The 14,462-nt window shown below is 38.8% G+C and overlaps 1 protein-coding gene across 1 annotated transcript in view; it reads right to left on the bottom strand.

Moving 5' to 3' along the window:
• The window catches only part of LOC140228730 (ras-GEF domain-containing family member 1B-like), a 38,994-nt gene extending 27,988 nt beyond the window's left edge, over positions 1 to 11,006 (bottom strand). Inside the window, exon 1 of the mRNA XM_072309012.1 lies at positions 10,819 to 11,006. Within this exon, the coding sequence (XP_072165113.1) occupies positions 10,819 to 10,953 (135 nt within the window). The 5' untranslated portion in view covers positions 10,954 to 11,006. The remainder of the gene's footprint in view (positions 1 to 10,818) is intronic.
• Between the last annotated feature and the right edge of the window lie 3,456 nt (positions 11,007 to 14,462).

Genomic DNA, 14,462 nt, shown 5'->3' on the forward strand with positions numbered 1-14,462 from the left:
GTGGCTGTCCGGGGGAAAGTTTTATACCACTTTTACTGCAGGAAGTTCATGTCGATGTTTCTGGTCCATGATTTTGAGGAATTCCCTTTTAGATCATTTTTGGCATTGATGGGTTCTTCACTCTAGATTTTGAAGACCATGGGGAAAGGGTAGCTGGTCATAAGAAGGAGTGATATTATTGACTTTATTTAATTTCATCTTTAATAGTGACATTTACAGCTCCTAACTGGTTCTGGGGATATCTGCAATTTCTTCCTATGAGAAGAAATATTATCTAGGTGCAAAAACGGTTTCAAGTTTTAAAGTTGGGGTAAAGACTTCCCTGGTTAAAATACACCTCAGGGATTTAGGGGGCTACACCAAACACTTCTCCCACATGCCCATTCATTTGACTTGCCCAAACTGTGAGTTTACATTGCCAGGGGCCAGCAGTCAAGTTACTATAGGAGCATATTGTATAAGTAGGTGGTAACTCTGGCTGGATCTGCAGCCGGATTCGGTGCACATTTCACTGAACTCCATAACTCAAATATCAGGTGTTTAGGTGGTACAAAATGTGACTTGTCAATGACCTCTGTTACATTTTGATTTCTTTGGTTGAAGAGGACAAGGGAGGCCCGATCATCATAGCAGGGCTAATAGATTGACCTGCTAATGTGTTTCTTGGTAAGGCAGGATTCTCTACCTGTCTTTCTACCAAAAGCACTTTGCATTCCACTGTTTTATAGTGCCCTCTCTTGTCAGTGTTTAGTAAAGGATGATGATGGGAAAAGAATCCCCATTATTCTTCTGGACCCCCCCCCCCCCCCCCATAAAAAAAAAAGTAACAGTGGCTGAAGCAAGACTAGCAGCAGAAATATGATTGGCCTTGCTCATCTCCTAACCTATGCTTTCTCCTGTCCTCTTTCTTAATTAAATAATCAGTCACTGTCACTCTCTGAAAATGAGGTCTAACTATATGATAACAAACTGCATTACCCCAACCAGCATGGTATCAGGAGACTGTTATGTAGCCACCTGCCTGATGATAGGTAGGCTTACACATAGGACAAAAGAGAGATTTAATTTTTGAACAGCAGCCATTCATAATGTTCGCCTGGAACATTACAAGCCAAGTCCTAATTAGTACATGATGGAAAGGTCTTCATACTTCCTGTACATAATTACTTTCAGGCAAGTGTCCAGATTAGATCCACTATTTATTAAGACACACACACACACACACACACACTCACACACACACGCATACACGCACACCATACACACATGCATGCTTTCAAATGCATATAGTTAAGTACATTAAGGTCTACACCAGAGATACAAATGCCTCATTGCAAAGGTACTGTACAGTTATGATGGTTTGGGTCTGTATCATTTTACGGTAAGAAACATATACGGTATGTACAAGTTTCCTCACCCTGTCTTTGTAGCATACCCGACAACATTTGCAAAGATATGTAAACATAATCTATTCTAACCTGTACATTACCCCATCTGCAGAAGGATAAATTTTAAATATCGGAGAAGAAAACAGTACTATTTCAACATCTGAATATAACTACTTTGACAATCTGATACCAAAAGTGAATCTTTTGAATATGGCGCAACATCACTCGTATGAGCAAAATTAAATATGAACTGAAAGCAGAAGCTATATGGATTGCGTCATTGAAACCCAACACTGCATTGGACTCTTGAGACAGAGCTGAAGGAGGCTTTTCAGTGGAAAGTGACCTTATTCGTGTACTCTAGGAGAGCATGAGCTAAAGTAGGGGTTAAAGAAGAGACATCAGACAAATCAGAAAGATTAATACAGTGAAAGGAAGGAAGGACATAAGGATGGCTAATGAAATTATCAGGGGTATACTCAAAAGAGAACACTCACAATTTCACAGGGTCAAAGTACAGCTTCCCTTAAGAAACTTTACAAAATTGCTTTATCAGTGATAGCATGTTTGGGAGCTAATTTTATCAGGTCAAAGAGCCACAGTTCATGAGAGTCAATCATTAAGTATCATTTATGTTTGCACACCTGCCGGAAAATACCTAATAGGCCTATGTGGAATGTCAAAATTACAGAACTAAAATTTTCTTCTGAGGTTTATTCCCCAGCATAAGCACGGTTCCATCAAAGGCACACTGTGGATGAAACAGCTATCACTGCCCACAAAACCTAACCAGTATACTGTCTTTAATTCTCCTGTACATTACAACATTTTGTAACCTTTTCAAAACAGATCTCATCTAATCAAGCATACAGAAGAAACACAATTAATTACAGGATTTCAATCATGACTTCTCACATCTATATCAACAAAAGAATTCAGCACAGGCTCACAATAAAACAGCTCATACATATTAGCCCATATCATAGGACTGGTGATTGTTTGAGAAAAATCATCAAAGGAGAGAATATTGCACTGTCTTCCTGAATGGACACGCTCTAAAGACCAAAGCATTGTTCCTTATCACTCAGGGCTGAGCCCAATTTTGTGTAAAATTCTATTCCCCTGAGGTTGAAGGTTGTGTCAATATACACTTGTTTGACCCTGCACGCTCCCTTGGGTTTATCTTCAGCTCCCATGCACTCTTTTTGAGATCAAACAAAAACGGGAAAGGGCGATGTGTTGTTGGATGGAGCCAACTTTCCTCTCTGCTCCATCATGGAATTTGAAACTCCTTCCCTAACCCAGCCAGCCAGGGGGTAATTTGCAGCACCAAGCTGAAGTCATATTCATTTGATTGCTGAACCTTGATAGCCTAATCATAAACACAACATCCCTGCTGTAGACATCTCACTCATGTGTGAATGACCAAATACACTGTACATATATGCAATTCTCATCACATATTTTGAGGGTAATTCCAATTGGCAGTGTAGAGGACTAGGACAATCTCAGCTTCATGCTGAAATCATGCCCGAACAAAATAATATTATACATTATGGAATTAGTTTTTTCTTTCAAAATTATATTAGTCTTGTGATAAGTTATAGATGAGTATGTAGGCCCTACATAATAGTGTTATTTGTTGTATCATTTTGAGGACTAATGTGCTTTGAATGAAAACATTAGCAACTTTGCTTGATTCTTTTTTCCGTATTTGAGGAAAAAAAGTCCATTAGGAGAGGTCCTATACTGTTAAAGGGATCGTACAGTTTTGGTTGAAACCTCATTTCAGGTTTCTAACATTTTTTGGTGAAATAATGAGAAACCTCTTATGAAATATGAAAGAGCATGTAATTCTATGAGGAATTCAATGTTTATTTGATGAAAATTGGTTTGGAAATGGCTGAGATATCCAAAAAAGAGCGATTCTGATTAAGTGTGGGACCCACACTTAATTACGATTGTTTTGTTTTACTTTGTTTTTGGATGTTTCAGCCACTCCAAACCCAATTTTAATCAAATAAACTTTGAATTCCTCTTAAAATGGTATGCTCTGTACTATATCATAAGTGTTTTCTTGGTATCTCGCAAAAAGTTAAAGCCCAGTTCTCATCTCCACCAATACTGTACCATCCCTTTAACCATGCTGACTTATTCACCTTGCCTTGTATTTTTTTTTTCCATTTCTCCTGATGCTTCTGCCATTATAGTGGAAATTCTACTTCAAAACAAGAGCTTCTTGTGAACAAAAATAGGGAAAATCAGGGCACTAGATTTTCAAAGGTTGAAGTAACATACACATAGGCCTACTGTGATGGACAATAATTTATGTAAGGATTGTAATTTAAATGTCAGAACTTGGAGGCTACTAGAATAACACTATTAAAGGAGTACCCTAAACAGCAATATTGGCAAAAAGACAATGGCACTACAGTGTACGTTAGCTCTCTTTTTTCTTAGAAGATGAAAACATTTTTTCCCTACTTCTTATCCAAGCATAAAAAAGATCGACTCAAAGCAGTGTTACTGCCCTTTTAGATGTGTCAACATTTGATTTTTTTTTTGCTGAAAGACTACTATGAATACCCACTCACATGAATTTAACTCGTAACGTGACATAGGATATTCCAACTTCAGATAAACATCCTGCTACTACATGTCCCAGTTACATGCGTACGATTCTCCATTAGCATATCATGAAGTCATTTCTTGTGAAATGTCAAACTTTGAGAACACTTCACACACGTGTGAGGATGAATTCATGGACTGCACTTCCCTGGTATGGTGGACCTAGAGGTATTGATACTAAACTAAATATGTTCCGTGCTTATCTCGTCCTTTAGAATACTTCCTTTCCCATCACCCTCACATGTTAGCCTTCTGATAAAGGTCTCCACTATGTTTACTTTGAAGGGCACCAAGGCAGGCTTACACACATTCTTTTGTACATCACTGCTGTATTACGTACAGTCTCATAGCTCAGACATGATTCCAAAGGATAACTTTTCCAATGCTGAGAAAATGGAGGGAGCGAAAGGATGTCCTGTATAGATATGTAGGGCCCATATGACAAAAAGAATTTCCTCATACTGTGAAATCATTAAGAAATGTTTGACAACTTCATGAAAAAGAATGTTTTTGTAGTATGAAATTTGGAGCTAAGAAAAAGAAAATGTTATAGGCCTAATTACAAAATGGTGAGTGATGGGATCTGCTTCCCATTACAAAAGCAGCTCTATCATACAACTTGAGTAAAACTTGTAGTATGCTAAATATCTAAAGCTTCTACATGCTAAAATACAACAGATGTCAAGATGTATAATATGGGAAAATTATTGTATTTGAGTTGTTATAAATACCAAAAGTTATCAGCCATTTCCTTATATCTCAAGGATATCACAAATGTTTTCTGTTCAGACGCTGTCTGGGACTTCAAGACTATGTGAATTTCAACTCCGCTCAAACAAGATCCCCTCTTTCATGGATCTGTACATAAACTCAAGCCGACAAGAAATGTGCAACCATAATTGGGTAGCTAGAGTGGGTGGGCACACATTTCTAAAATCAGGATTGTTTATACTCCAAACACATAGACACTGGAAGTTTTCTGCCTCCTTTCTATTGACCTGTGGGTTATGTTCTGCCTCAGCGGTGGTTAAGACCTCTCTTTACTCCACGAATCCTGACACAATGGATCCTTTCAGCATTCTCAAGACCCGCAAATGGATGAAAACAAGAAAGGGAATGAAGATGTATCAGAGGGCGCGGATAGGAGACAAGTCAAGAACCCATTAACCCCTGGAATGGCTGCCTATTTTTGCTTCATTGGCAGAATGGGTACTCTTTGGTAATGGCAGTTGCTGGGTTAACCGAAGGGAGTAAAAAAGAGGGATGCATGCACATGACTAAGAGCGAGGGCAAAAGGATACAGGTTGTGGCATAACTGGAACAGAAGTAATGAGGCAAAAGAGCAGACAAACTTGGCAAAAATAGCTTCTTTGAGGCAAAGAGAAGTGGATCAAGGGGGAAAAAATAACTATAGGCCTACCTGGTACACTGAATAAACACACATAGAGGAAAACAGTATAAAGAAGAGATGAGAAGTGCAATCATATCAAGTCGAAAGGAAAGATAGAATATAAAAGAATGAGTCGGCCATGTTGGAGACCTAGAATGATTCCAACAAAACAAAGAGAATGCCAAGACAGTGGACATTGCTGCAAATGGCAGCAGAGCATACAAACTGAAATTCATCCATCTTTCAGAACAAATTAAGAAAAGCACAGAAGGGAAGATGGATAGAACACACAAAGAAGAACAGAAGACCTTGTTATCTGTAGCAAATCAAGGAATATGATTGCCACAGCAATCTTCCAGCTTCCCAAAGTAAACCTCATCCCTTAAAAAAATAAAAATAAAAATTGACGACTACGCATATCACAGTGTAAACACAACCTCTCTTAGTTTTGATGAGCAAGCGAAAACTAGAGCAACTCCTAAGATCTCATAAACCATCCATGTAATTAGTCATTGAGTAATTCATGTATTTTTTTTTTTGTAGAAATGACCAACTTTCTTAATTACGATCATCTTATTAGTGTTATTATGATACACATCAATGTATGTATCCCTTCAATATATTATCTTTGTACTTTAAGGGCCTAGACCTATATAGAAGGGGGCTACTCTTTGCCACTATGAAATCCTGAGACAATTGTGGAAAAAAATGGTTTCATCTTGCTAGGCAAGCGATCAATGATGTGTACCAATTCACTGCCATTCTGAAAGTTGTATCCTCAACCAGAAGACAAGTTCAGTCTATTACTTATCAGGTTAAAGTCGGAAATAATGACTTTGGGGCAACTTTTCCAGCTGTTTCCAGAACTTTCTATCAGCCTGTGTGAACTCTGAAGCTGGGCAAAAACCTCATGCAATCACAGGAGACTGTTGTGAGCAGAAAAGAAGCTTGCGTAATATTGTTCGTAAAGTGAAGTCCAGCTAGATCCAGATGACTTGTCCCAAATCCTCCCAAAAGAGAACTAAGCGCTCTAGACCACAAAGGCGATTGTTAGGAGCAACCTAAATGGACTAAGCCTGGCTAAGCCTCTCACACCCACAGATTTTATGCAACCAGCTACAAAGTTCAGACCCCTAAATATGAGTCTACAAATCAGAACTGATGACAGAAGATCAGACCACTCCTTCACCATTTCCCTCAAATTAATATCAATTCTGGGACATTGCACTGAGATTTTGTACCAAGACAAATGGTAATGAAGAATCAAACAGTGATAGTCAGAATGCAGTTGTTTGAAGTTGTGTGGTGAGTTACAAATGTAACAATTGATGCCGAAAAAACGGGTACTCCTCATTTATGCATTCTCATTTTGTCATATTGCCATAATATATGTTATGAACACAGAATATCTCTCACACGCATGAATAAGGATTGAGTATTCCTAATGGAAAAATGGAGAAAAAGAATTAAATTATTATTTCAGACTAATCATTTCAGATTCGTGGTGATTCAGTATCCATGTTGGAAGCATGAACAAGTCCTTTGCAGGTGATGGTATTGTAGCACCTTGGGTATATCAACATCATTAGAGAATACATGCTTTGGAAAAGAGTACAGTTGACCGTCACAATTACAGTATGTGTGTGTAGGTGTGTGTGCATGTACATGTAGGCCTATAGCTTAATGCAGTAAAGGTGGTCCGTTTCATTCAGAAATCATAAATGGGTCTGCTGGGAGAAATTGTCGCTGAGGGCCATTCCTTATTCATCACAGAACTGGCACCAGCTAATGGCTAATTATTATACTCTCACAACCAGCATTTTGAAAAGATATAGACCATCTAAGCCTATATGTAAACTGTAATGCCACTAGTAATGGCAAATTTAATTGGCTCATCATATCTTCAATGACTGGCTCTTAAAGTTTATACTCCGGTATTGTAAATCCTATGAAACCACCACTGGATGTATGGATTGTAGTTGTATAGGGCCTAAGTACTCAATAAATATGGAAATCAAATGGTAGCACAAAATATGAAATATGCCTTGGTGTATGCAATTATAATGATGTTGAAGACCTTTACAAGAATCTTCTAGAGATGTCAGTATCAAAATAGATAGAGCAATTTATTCTACAATAAGAAATTCCTGATGTGATTGATTGATTTTTCCATGTAAATGCCACAGTTGAAATTTATCTAAGATGGTCTACAGTCCTAAAATATCAATTGGTTCAGTGTAATTTGTTGCATACTACTATTGTGGCTTTAAAGTAAAAATTTAATACACATGTAAGTATACAATTGTAGGCCTACTGGAAATCAACACACGTTCACACACATACTGATGCACACCTAGATTGTCTGAAGTGAATAATTCAACTTTTATATCACCCTGCGCTTTTTACAGTTCTACTGAAATTAAATCAGAAATCTTGCAAGCAATTTCCATCTTCATCTCCATTCACTCTACCCTGAAAGGCCTCACTGGTACATTTAGTCCTTTGACACTCCGATCTAGAAATGACAGAATACAGTTGTGCAATTTACAACGTCCTTCGACATAATTTCTGGCCATCAGCGCGGCGCGGCCCATAATGGAGAGAGGTGGAATTAACCTTCGGGGGTAGCAGCATCGATTTCCTTGATTGCACAGGACAAATTACCGAGACCTTGGGATGCAGTCCCTAGGATGGATGGAGAGGGAGAGAGGGGGGAGACGGAGCAAGTCTCATCTCAAAAAGCTTGTTCTTGTCTCCCTGCATTCCACCATCTAACTCGCTCCAGCGCCTGACACATGATGCACAGAATCGTAATTGACTTCTCTAACAAATCCCCTTGCCCTCACAAGACATCTAACGTCACTTCGCCCATCAGTCAGCATTTCGCCCCATTCACTGTACTCCCCACGATCAAACTGGACCCATCTAGTTTGGTCTCTCCTACCTGCAACCATCATCATCATCTTTGATCCTCTTCTACAGTAACATTTGCAAAAACACTAATAATTTACTTGCAAAACTAATTTCAAAGAAACCTTTATGACTGTCAAAACCATTAGGATTTCATTCAGTACATTTATGCATGAAACACAGATCCAAATACATGTAGATGTCACTCCCATATCTACTTCTCAAATTCTAAAACTGTCACCTGTACAAGAGACAAAATGTAAAAGTTATTTAAAGAATTCTGTAAATACCAAGTGGTTAATTTCCATGACTGGTAAAGTCTGAAATCCCAGCCTTTGACCTGATTGATGTAAAAAAAAGACTTGTCTGAATAGGAAATGTGACATAATGTGGACAGTTCGGCTTTATCCTTTTACTTAAATCTTTATGTTAAAGAACAATTACAGGCAAAAGAACACAGTGCATTAGTAACACAGCGATGCACAAGACACAAGAGGTACATTGTAGTTGGAATAAGATTACGTAATGAATACAGGGTGAAGATGAGCAAGAGAGCTTAAAATTACTCTCAGTTTCTTCCCATGAAAAGTAAAAACTTTTTTTTTTTGTGGCTGTAGCCTGAGATTCTCTATAAAGAAACCCAAAACAATATACTGATGTAAATTTGTGTATTAACTGATAACTCCACAACCTACATAAAATCAGAAAAAAATTACCTTCAAGGGATATCGGTAGACTCTTTATATTATACTTCATAGTACATGTATAATAAGTTCCTATATGATGAAGGCTTACATCCAAATGAATTTTACTTCATGTTCATTAGCACAACCGTAAAAAAAGATGCTGTGACTTAACATTTATCCATGGTAAACATCGATGGGAAATATCATTCAGGTCCACTCAAGCTCAGACAAAGACACAAAGATAAACTGTAATTCTATCAGCTTGTTATGATCACAAACATAGCCATCACAATCAAAATGTGGTACTGTGTATTTGTTCAGCAAGTGATCTGTGGGCTGAAGCATGAATCAATAATTTGAATAAACACACGTACACAGCCGCTCTGAGTTTGCCGCTGACGTCTAATTGGCCTTGAGGGTGGGGGAAATAGCAGGGAGAACACACCTGCACAAAGAGGGCACAATGCTACTGTACCCATTTCTTTCTCTAGTGTTAGCTTGGGAGGTGGGCATCTCTCTCCGCATCCCACACTCATAACCGGTGAACCAGAGGGATACTTTTGATAAGAATTAATGGCATAATGATGATGATGACGACAACAGCGATGATGACGTTGACGACAACAACAACAACAATCATAATAATGACAATAATAACAATACTAATATAATATTAATGATAATGACAATAATAACAATAATAATATAATAATAATAATAACAACAATAATAATAATGAATTGATAATAATGATAATAATAGAAGAGAGAAAAAAAAAAGAATTTATGCAATGAATATCACTCTAAATGTGAAATGCTCTCAGTTGCTATGTTGGAATATCAGCTCAACCTCCCCCCCCCCCCCCCACTTAATACTGCATGTTGAATGCATGCTGCTCTCAACGTGACATCCATACTGTAGGTGGTTGTCATAGCGGCTGTCGCCACAAAATTGACTGAAGCTAAGCAGCCTCAAGGCAGAGACGAGCAATGTTAATTAGCGTGGCGACAAAATTTACTCATTCAGTGAGAATCAGAGTCAGCCCCACACTAATGAGAAGACACGTTTGGTGTAGACTCTAAATCAGCAAGGTTCCTCGGGTACTACCGAGAATGACGGTAGGAATCATGATAAATTGTAAGTGTGCCTTTATACTAACTAAAGTATAGCTTAAACTGATGTTTTCTAAAGCAAAACGTACTCAAATCTCAAACTAAACACCAATCATGAACATTGAATTCTGTCCTCGTATTTGGGACTGCCCAGCACCTTTCCCTTTGCCTGCTCTATAAGTAATAACTGATTGTAGCAGCTATACCATTGATCAGCATTTTTTTTTTTTTATATACAAAACTGAATAATAAAAGCCAACAGCTCGTCAAAAACATCTCAGAATTCTCATATCTTTAATACAGCTGTAGCCAGAGTATTTAACACTGTGCTGTCTGGTATATCATAGATTTTATTGTGTTTATTACCAAAGGATTTAAAGAGCATACCACACTGCACTGTAAACTGTCAAATTCAAAATAAAGAACTGCAACCATTTTATAAAAAAACATAGTTGTGTGGTATATACACAATTCACTGCGTTAACTGCTGATGGATTTTATGTGCATACCACAGACACTGTAAGACTGTGTGTCAAAATACAAAACTACAAAAGACAACTTTTTTCTTTGCAAAGTTCTATGATCATCACATATCAAATCAAGAAATAAAATCAAATTGTTTATTTATATACATAAATTCAGACATTCCATATTGACACGACTTTTCCGTTTAAGAGTGAACACATGAAACAGCTTCAACTTACCTCATCATAATTTTGATTAAGATCCACATAGAAAGTCCTTCCAAGCGATCCACCATTTGTTATCGATACTCCATTCTGGTGAACTGGTGACCCCTTCAGCTTGGGGCTGGAATTCTTACTCACGAATTTCAACATGTCTGTTTTTTGTTTGTGTCTGTGTGTACGTGTCTATTCCAACTGTCTACAGATATCTTTCACACAAAATTACCAGTTATAGCAGGTCACAATATTCCTCAAGAAGTGTTGAACGAACGAATGCATTTATAGGCCTACACTTTTAATCCTTTGTTACACATCACTTGTTGAAGAGGAAAATGGGGAGGAACATGTGGATCCAATGCTTCATCCATCTTGACTTTGTCTTCAAGTGAGTCTGTGATGTTCAAAATATGAGGAGCACAAAAAATTTCCCGCCAAGAAAGAAAAAGGGGGGTCTCACCAACGGCAGAACAGAGCCGCTCAGACGGTGTTTTGGAGTTGTTTGGTCTAGCAATTGAATTCTGTCTGGTATATTTCAATTGTTGGAGGCTTTGGGGAGAAATAAGATGCCACCACGTTCTAAACGTGTTCGTCTACAAAGGAGCCCAGAGTCACGCACTGGATACTCGCTTCAGGTTTCAAATTCCAACATCAGTGGAGGGCAGAACGCATCATTGACAATCAACATGGTAGTAAATTTCCTCGAAATCACCTCAAGAGTTACAAGGGAAATCATGCATTCTTAGCTTTTCTGAACTTAAAAAAAAAGAATAAGAAATACAGGATGATCAAAAAGCTGGATAATTGAATGATCCTTTTCTTCTTTTTTTTTCAGACCAAAGTCAATGCAGGTAGCCTCCTTCAGAACACAACCAAATTCAGAAATGTGTTTCTCTGGGGAAAAAAAAAGGACAAAAACAAAAACACAGTGCAGAAGCACTAAGGAATATGTTGGTCAGTAGCCACTTCAATGTCCTTCAAGTCTGTTTCACAAAGACGTGGCCACATTTGACCACTACTTCCTTATGGATGGATTTCCATGACAACGAGAGGCCGTAGAACTTGTAATTACTTCCTTAAACACCAAGAAAGCAAGACGTGCTTCACACAAGTGTTACTGGTAGCTGAGAGATTCCATAGTAGTGCAAGAAATCTAACAAACAAAACTTCCTGGATCCTCCTCTCTTGATGACGTAAAAACAATTTCCTCAAGTGCAATTACAACTTCCTTGAGATGATGGATGCCTGGCTTGTTTGTCCTGTTTGGATATTTTACACCAACGTCGTCATATCACATCACTGTGAACATCCAACACAGAAAAACAAAATACAGAAATCGACGAGGAGTTGTGATCTAGCAGACTGCACAAAAGCAGCACACGACTTTCTCCCGCAAGCAAATTCCAAAAGAGCTTGGGCACACAAGACCCCCCTTCTACCCCTCATCCACTCCAGCCAAGCATGATGTACCCTGATACTTCCTCCACAAATTCCTTTCCTACCAGTCAGATGAGATGGCTCCACTTGTCGATGCGGATTTATGGGGGAAACATACAGGCACATGAAACTGTTTCTGGAATTAGATCTCAAATGTCACTTGTCGCACAACTTCAAGAGTAGTATTTGCATGAGTCACTTCATGATCCGTATTTCTCATGACTAGCATTCCATTTCCAGTGATTGATATGTCCTTTTTTACCCAGGCAAATATCTAAAGAATTCAATTCCAACTTTGTGGACACTTTTGAAAAATATTTATTACCATCAATGTTTGCTTTGAAAAGGCAGACAATCTTAGGTGGAATCAATAAGTATAGAATCCTTTTCAGATTTCAGCCATAAGAGGGTCAAATCTTTCATATAGGCCCCCAATTCCTTCCTTTTGTGCCTTCTACAAAATGAGGCACAAATAAGTGTTTTGCTCTTGAACCTTTTGTAACTTGCAGCATGTGCATTCCACTGCTGAAATTGTGGCTTGCAATCCAAAAGTGACAAACTGTTTCACTTCTCCTGTGCTCTGCTTTGGAAGTCAAGCATGGGCCTAATCCAGGTAAAAATGATCCCAAAGTTCATGATGCTGCAGGCAAATACTCCAGCGATGTAATGCAGGGATGACAGATTCACACTATCTTCATATTCATTGCTCCTTCAATCCATGGATAGACTTCAAAAATTCCTCAGCTTGCACATGGAAAGTCAAAATAAAGTTGAAATGAACATAGATCACAAAACTTTGCTCCAGAAAGTATAAAATCACACTCACAGGCAAGAAAATATTGTAGTATATCAATGGTATAAATTCCAGAGACGAGAAACTGGTGAGAAGGCCCACGAGGATGATAGCTGGTATCTCTTCTTTTCCCTGTCATCCAGTTGAGATCCAACCTGCTTCCAGTGCACTGATGCTGTAAATGAGTACCAAATGGATGTGGGGCGGAGACCAGGGGTTTGAGATGATTACAGTCTCTCCACGCAGCCCTTGCAACAGGCAGGAGCTTCATCCAATATCACTCCATTGGGAGAGGGGGGCAGATAGGGTGAAGTGGAGGGGAGTAAATGTAAATCCAGGAATTGGAGTATTGGGCACAAATCCCTCCTCCAATCCACCAGGGTGGTAATATGGTCCTCTCTAACAGGAAACAGGAGTAACTGGTCCACACACAGGACCAACTAGCATCTACTTTGCTTCCCTTTTCCTCTCTCTGCAGTTCCCACACTCACTTTGAGTAAAACTACCGCGACCTCCCAAAATCTCCCGCGGCTAGCGTCTACCAGAAGTCCTGTGACACCACAGACTGCCCAATGAGAGAGAATAAAAGAATCCTAGTACACACTACAATTCAATAGTAAGCCCTACAACTCTTTTTCCCCCTTTCTTTTCTCAAGGCTCCATTCTGGATTTGCTCAAGTGCCCATTTACCCAGCAGTGTGGTATGCAGTGCAGGTGTTTTGTTATAGGTGAAATACAAATTGAAGTGGTTGAGACCATAAGAAAGAGACTAGTCTGATGTTCTCTCCTGGGTTTTTTCTTTGCTCAGTGAAGCAGCGTTTGTGTGTGTAGATTTTAGCTCAGATTGCATGAGTGTATCTGGCTTGAGCAGTGTATGTTTGTGCATGTGTGTGTATAGTGTGTATAGCTGATGTGCATTGAACCTATGCCTAAGAGATGCTTTGTGTGAAGTTTGCCAATCCACCTGTGTGTGTCTGCACTGCAGGCTGGTCTCTTGGTACAATACCAGTGTGGTCTGATGCATTCACTCCTCCACCCTACCCATATTAGTCTAGCATTTTAGACTCTTTGTTACAAAAACAGCATCACCCACGCTTGTTTGTACACTATGAGGCATGAGCAGCATACTTTAATGACAGGATGAAATTCGGTAACAGGCCCATGTGAATTTTGTGGTATACTGCAAGAATGGAATAAAGCATCAATAAGAGTACAATGTAGGTAATATTTTTTTACAGGAAAGTATTACAAGCAGACAGTCCGTAGCATTGGATTGACGACACCATTAGTCATCGTGGGAGGACTGTGTCATAGGGAGGAGGGACAACACCCACTCAAAACACATCTTACTAACCCCACCTCTTCCCTCCCATTCATACCCTTGATGAAATTAGACCTGGTGTCTGGTATGATTATATTCATCAGATATTTGCCC

This window comes from Diadema setosum, chromosome 5, assembly GCF_964275005.1.
Source record: "Diadema setosum chromosome 5, eeDiaSeto1, whole genome shotgun sequence".
Lineage (NCBI taxonomy): Eukaryota > Metazoa > Echinodermata > Echinoidea > Diadematoida > Diadematidae > Diadema > Diadema setosum.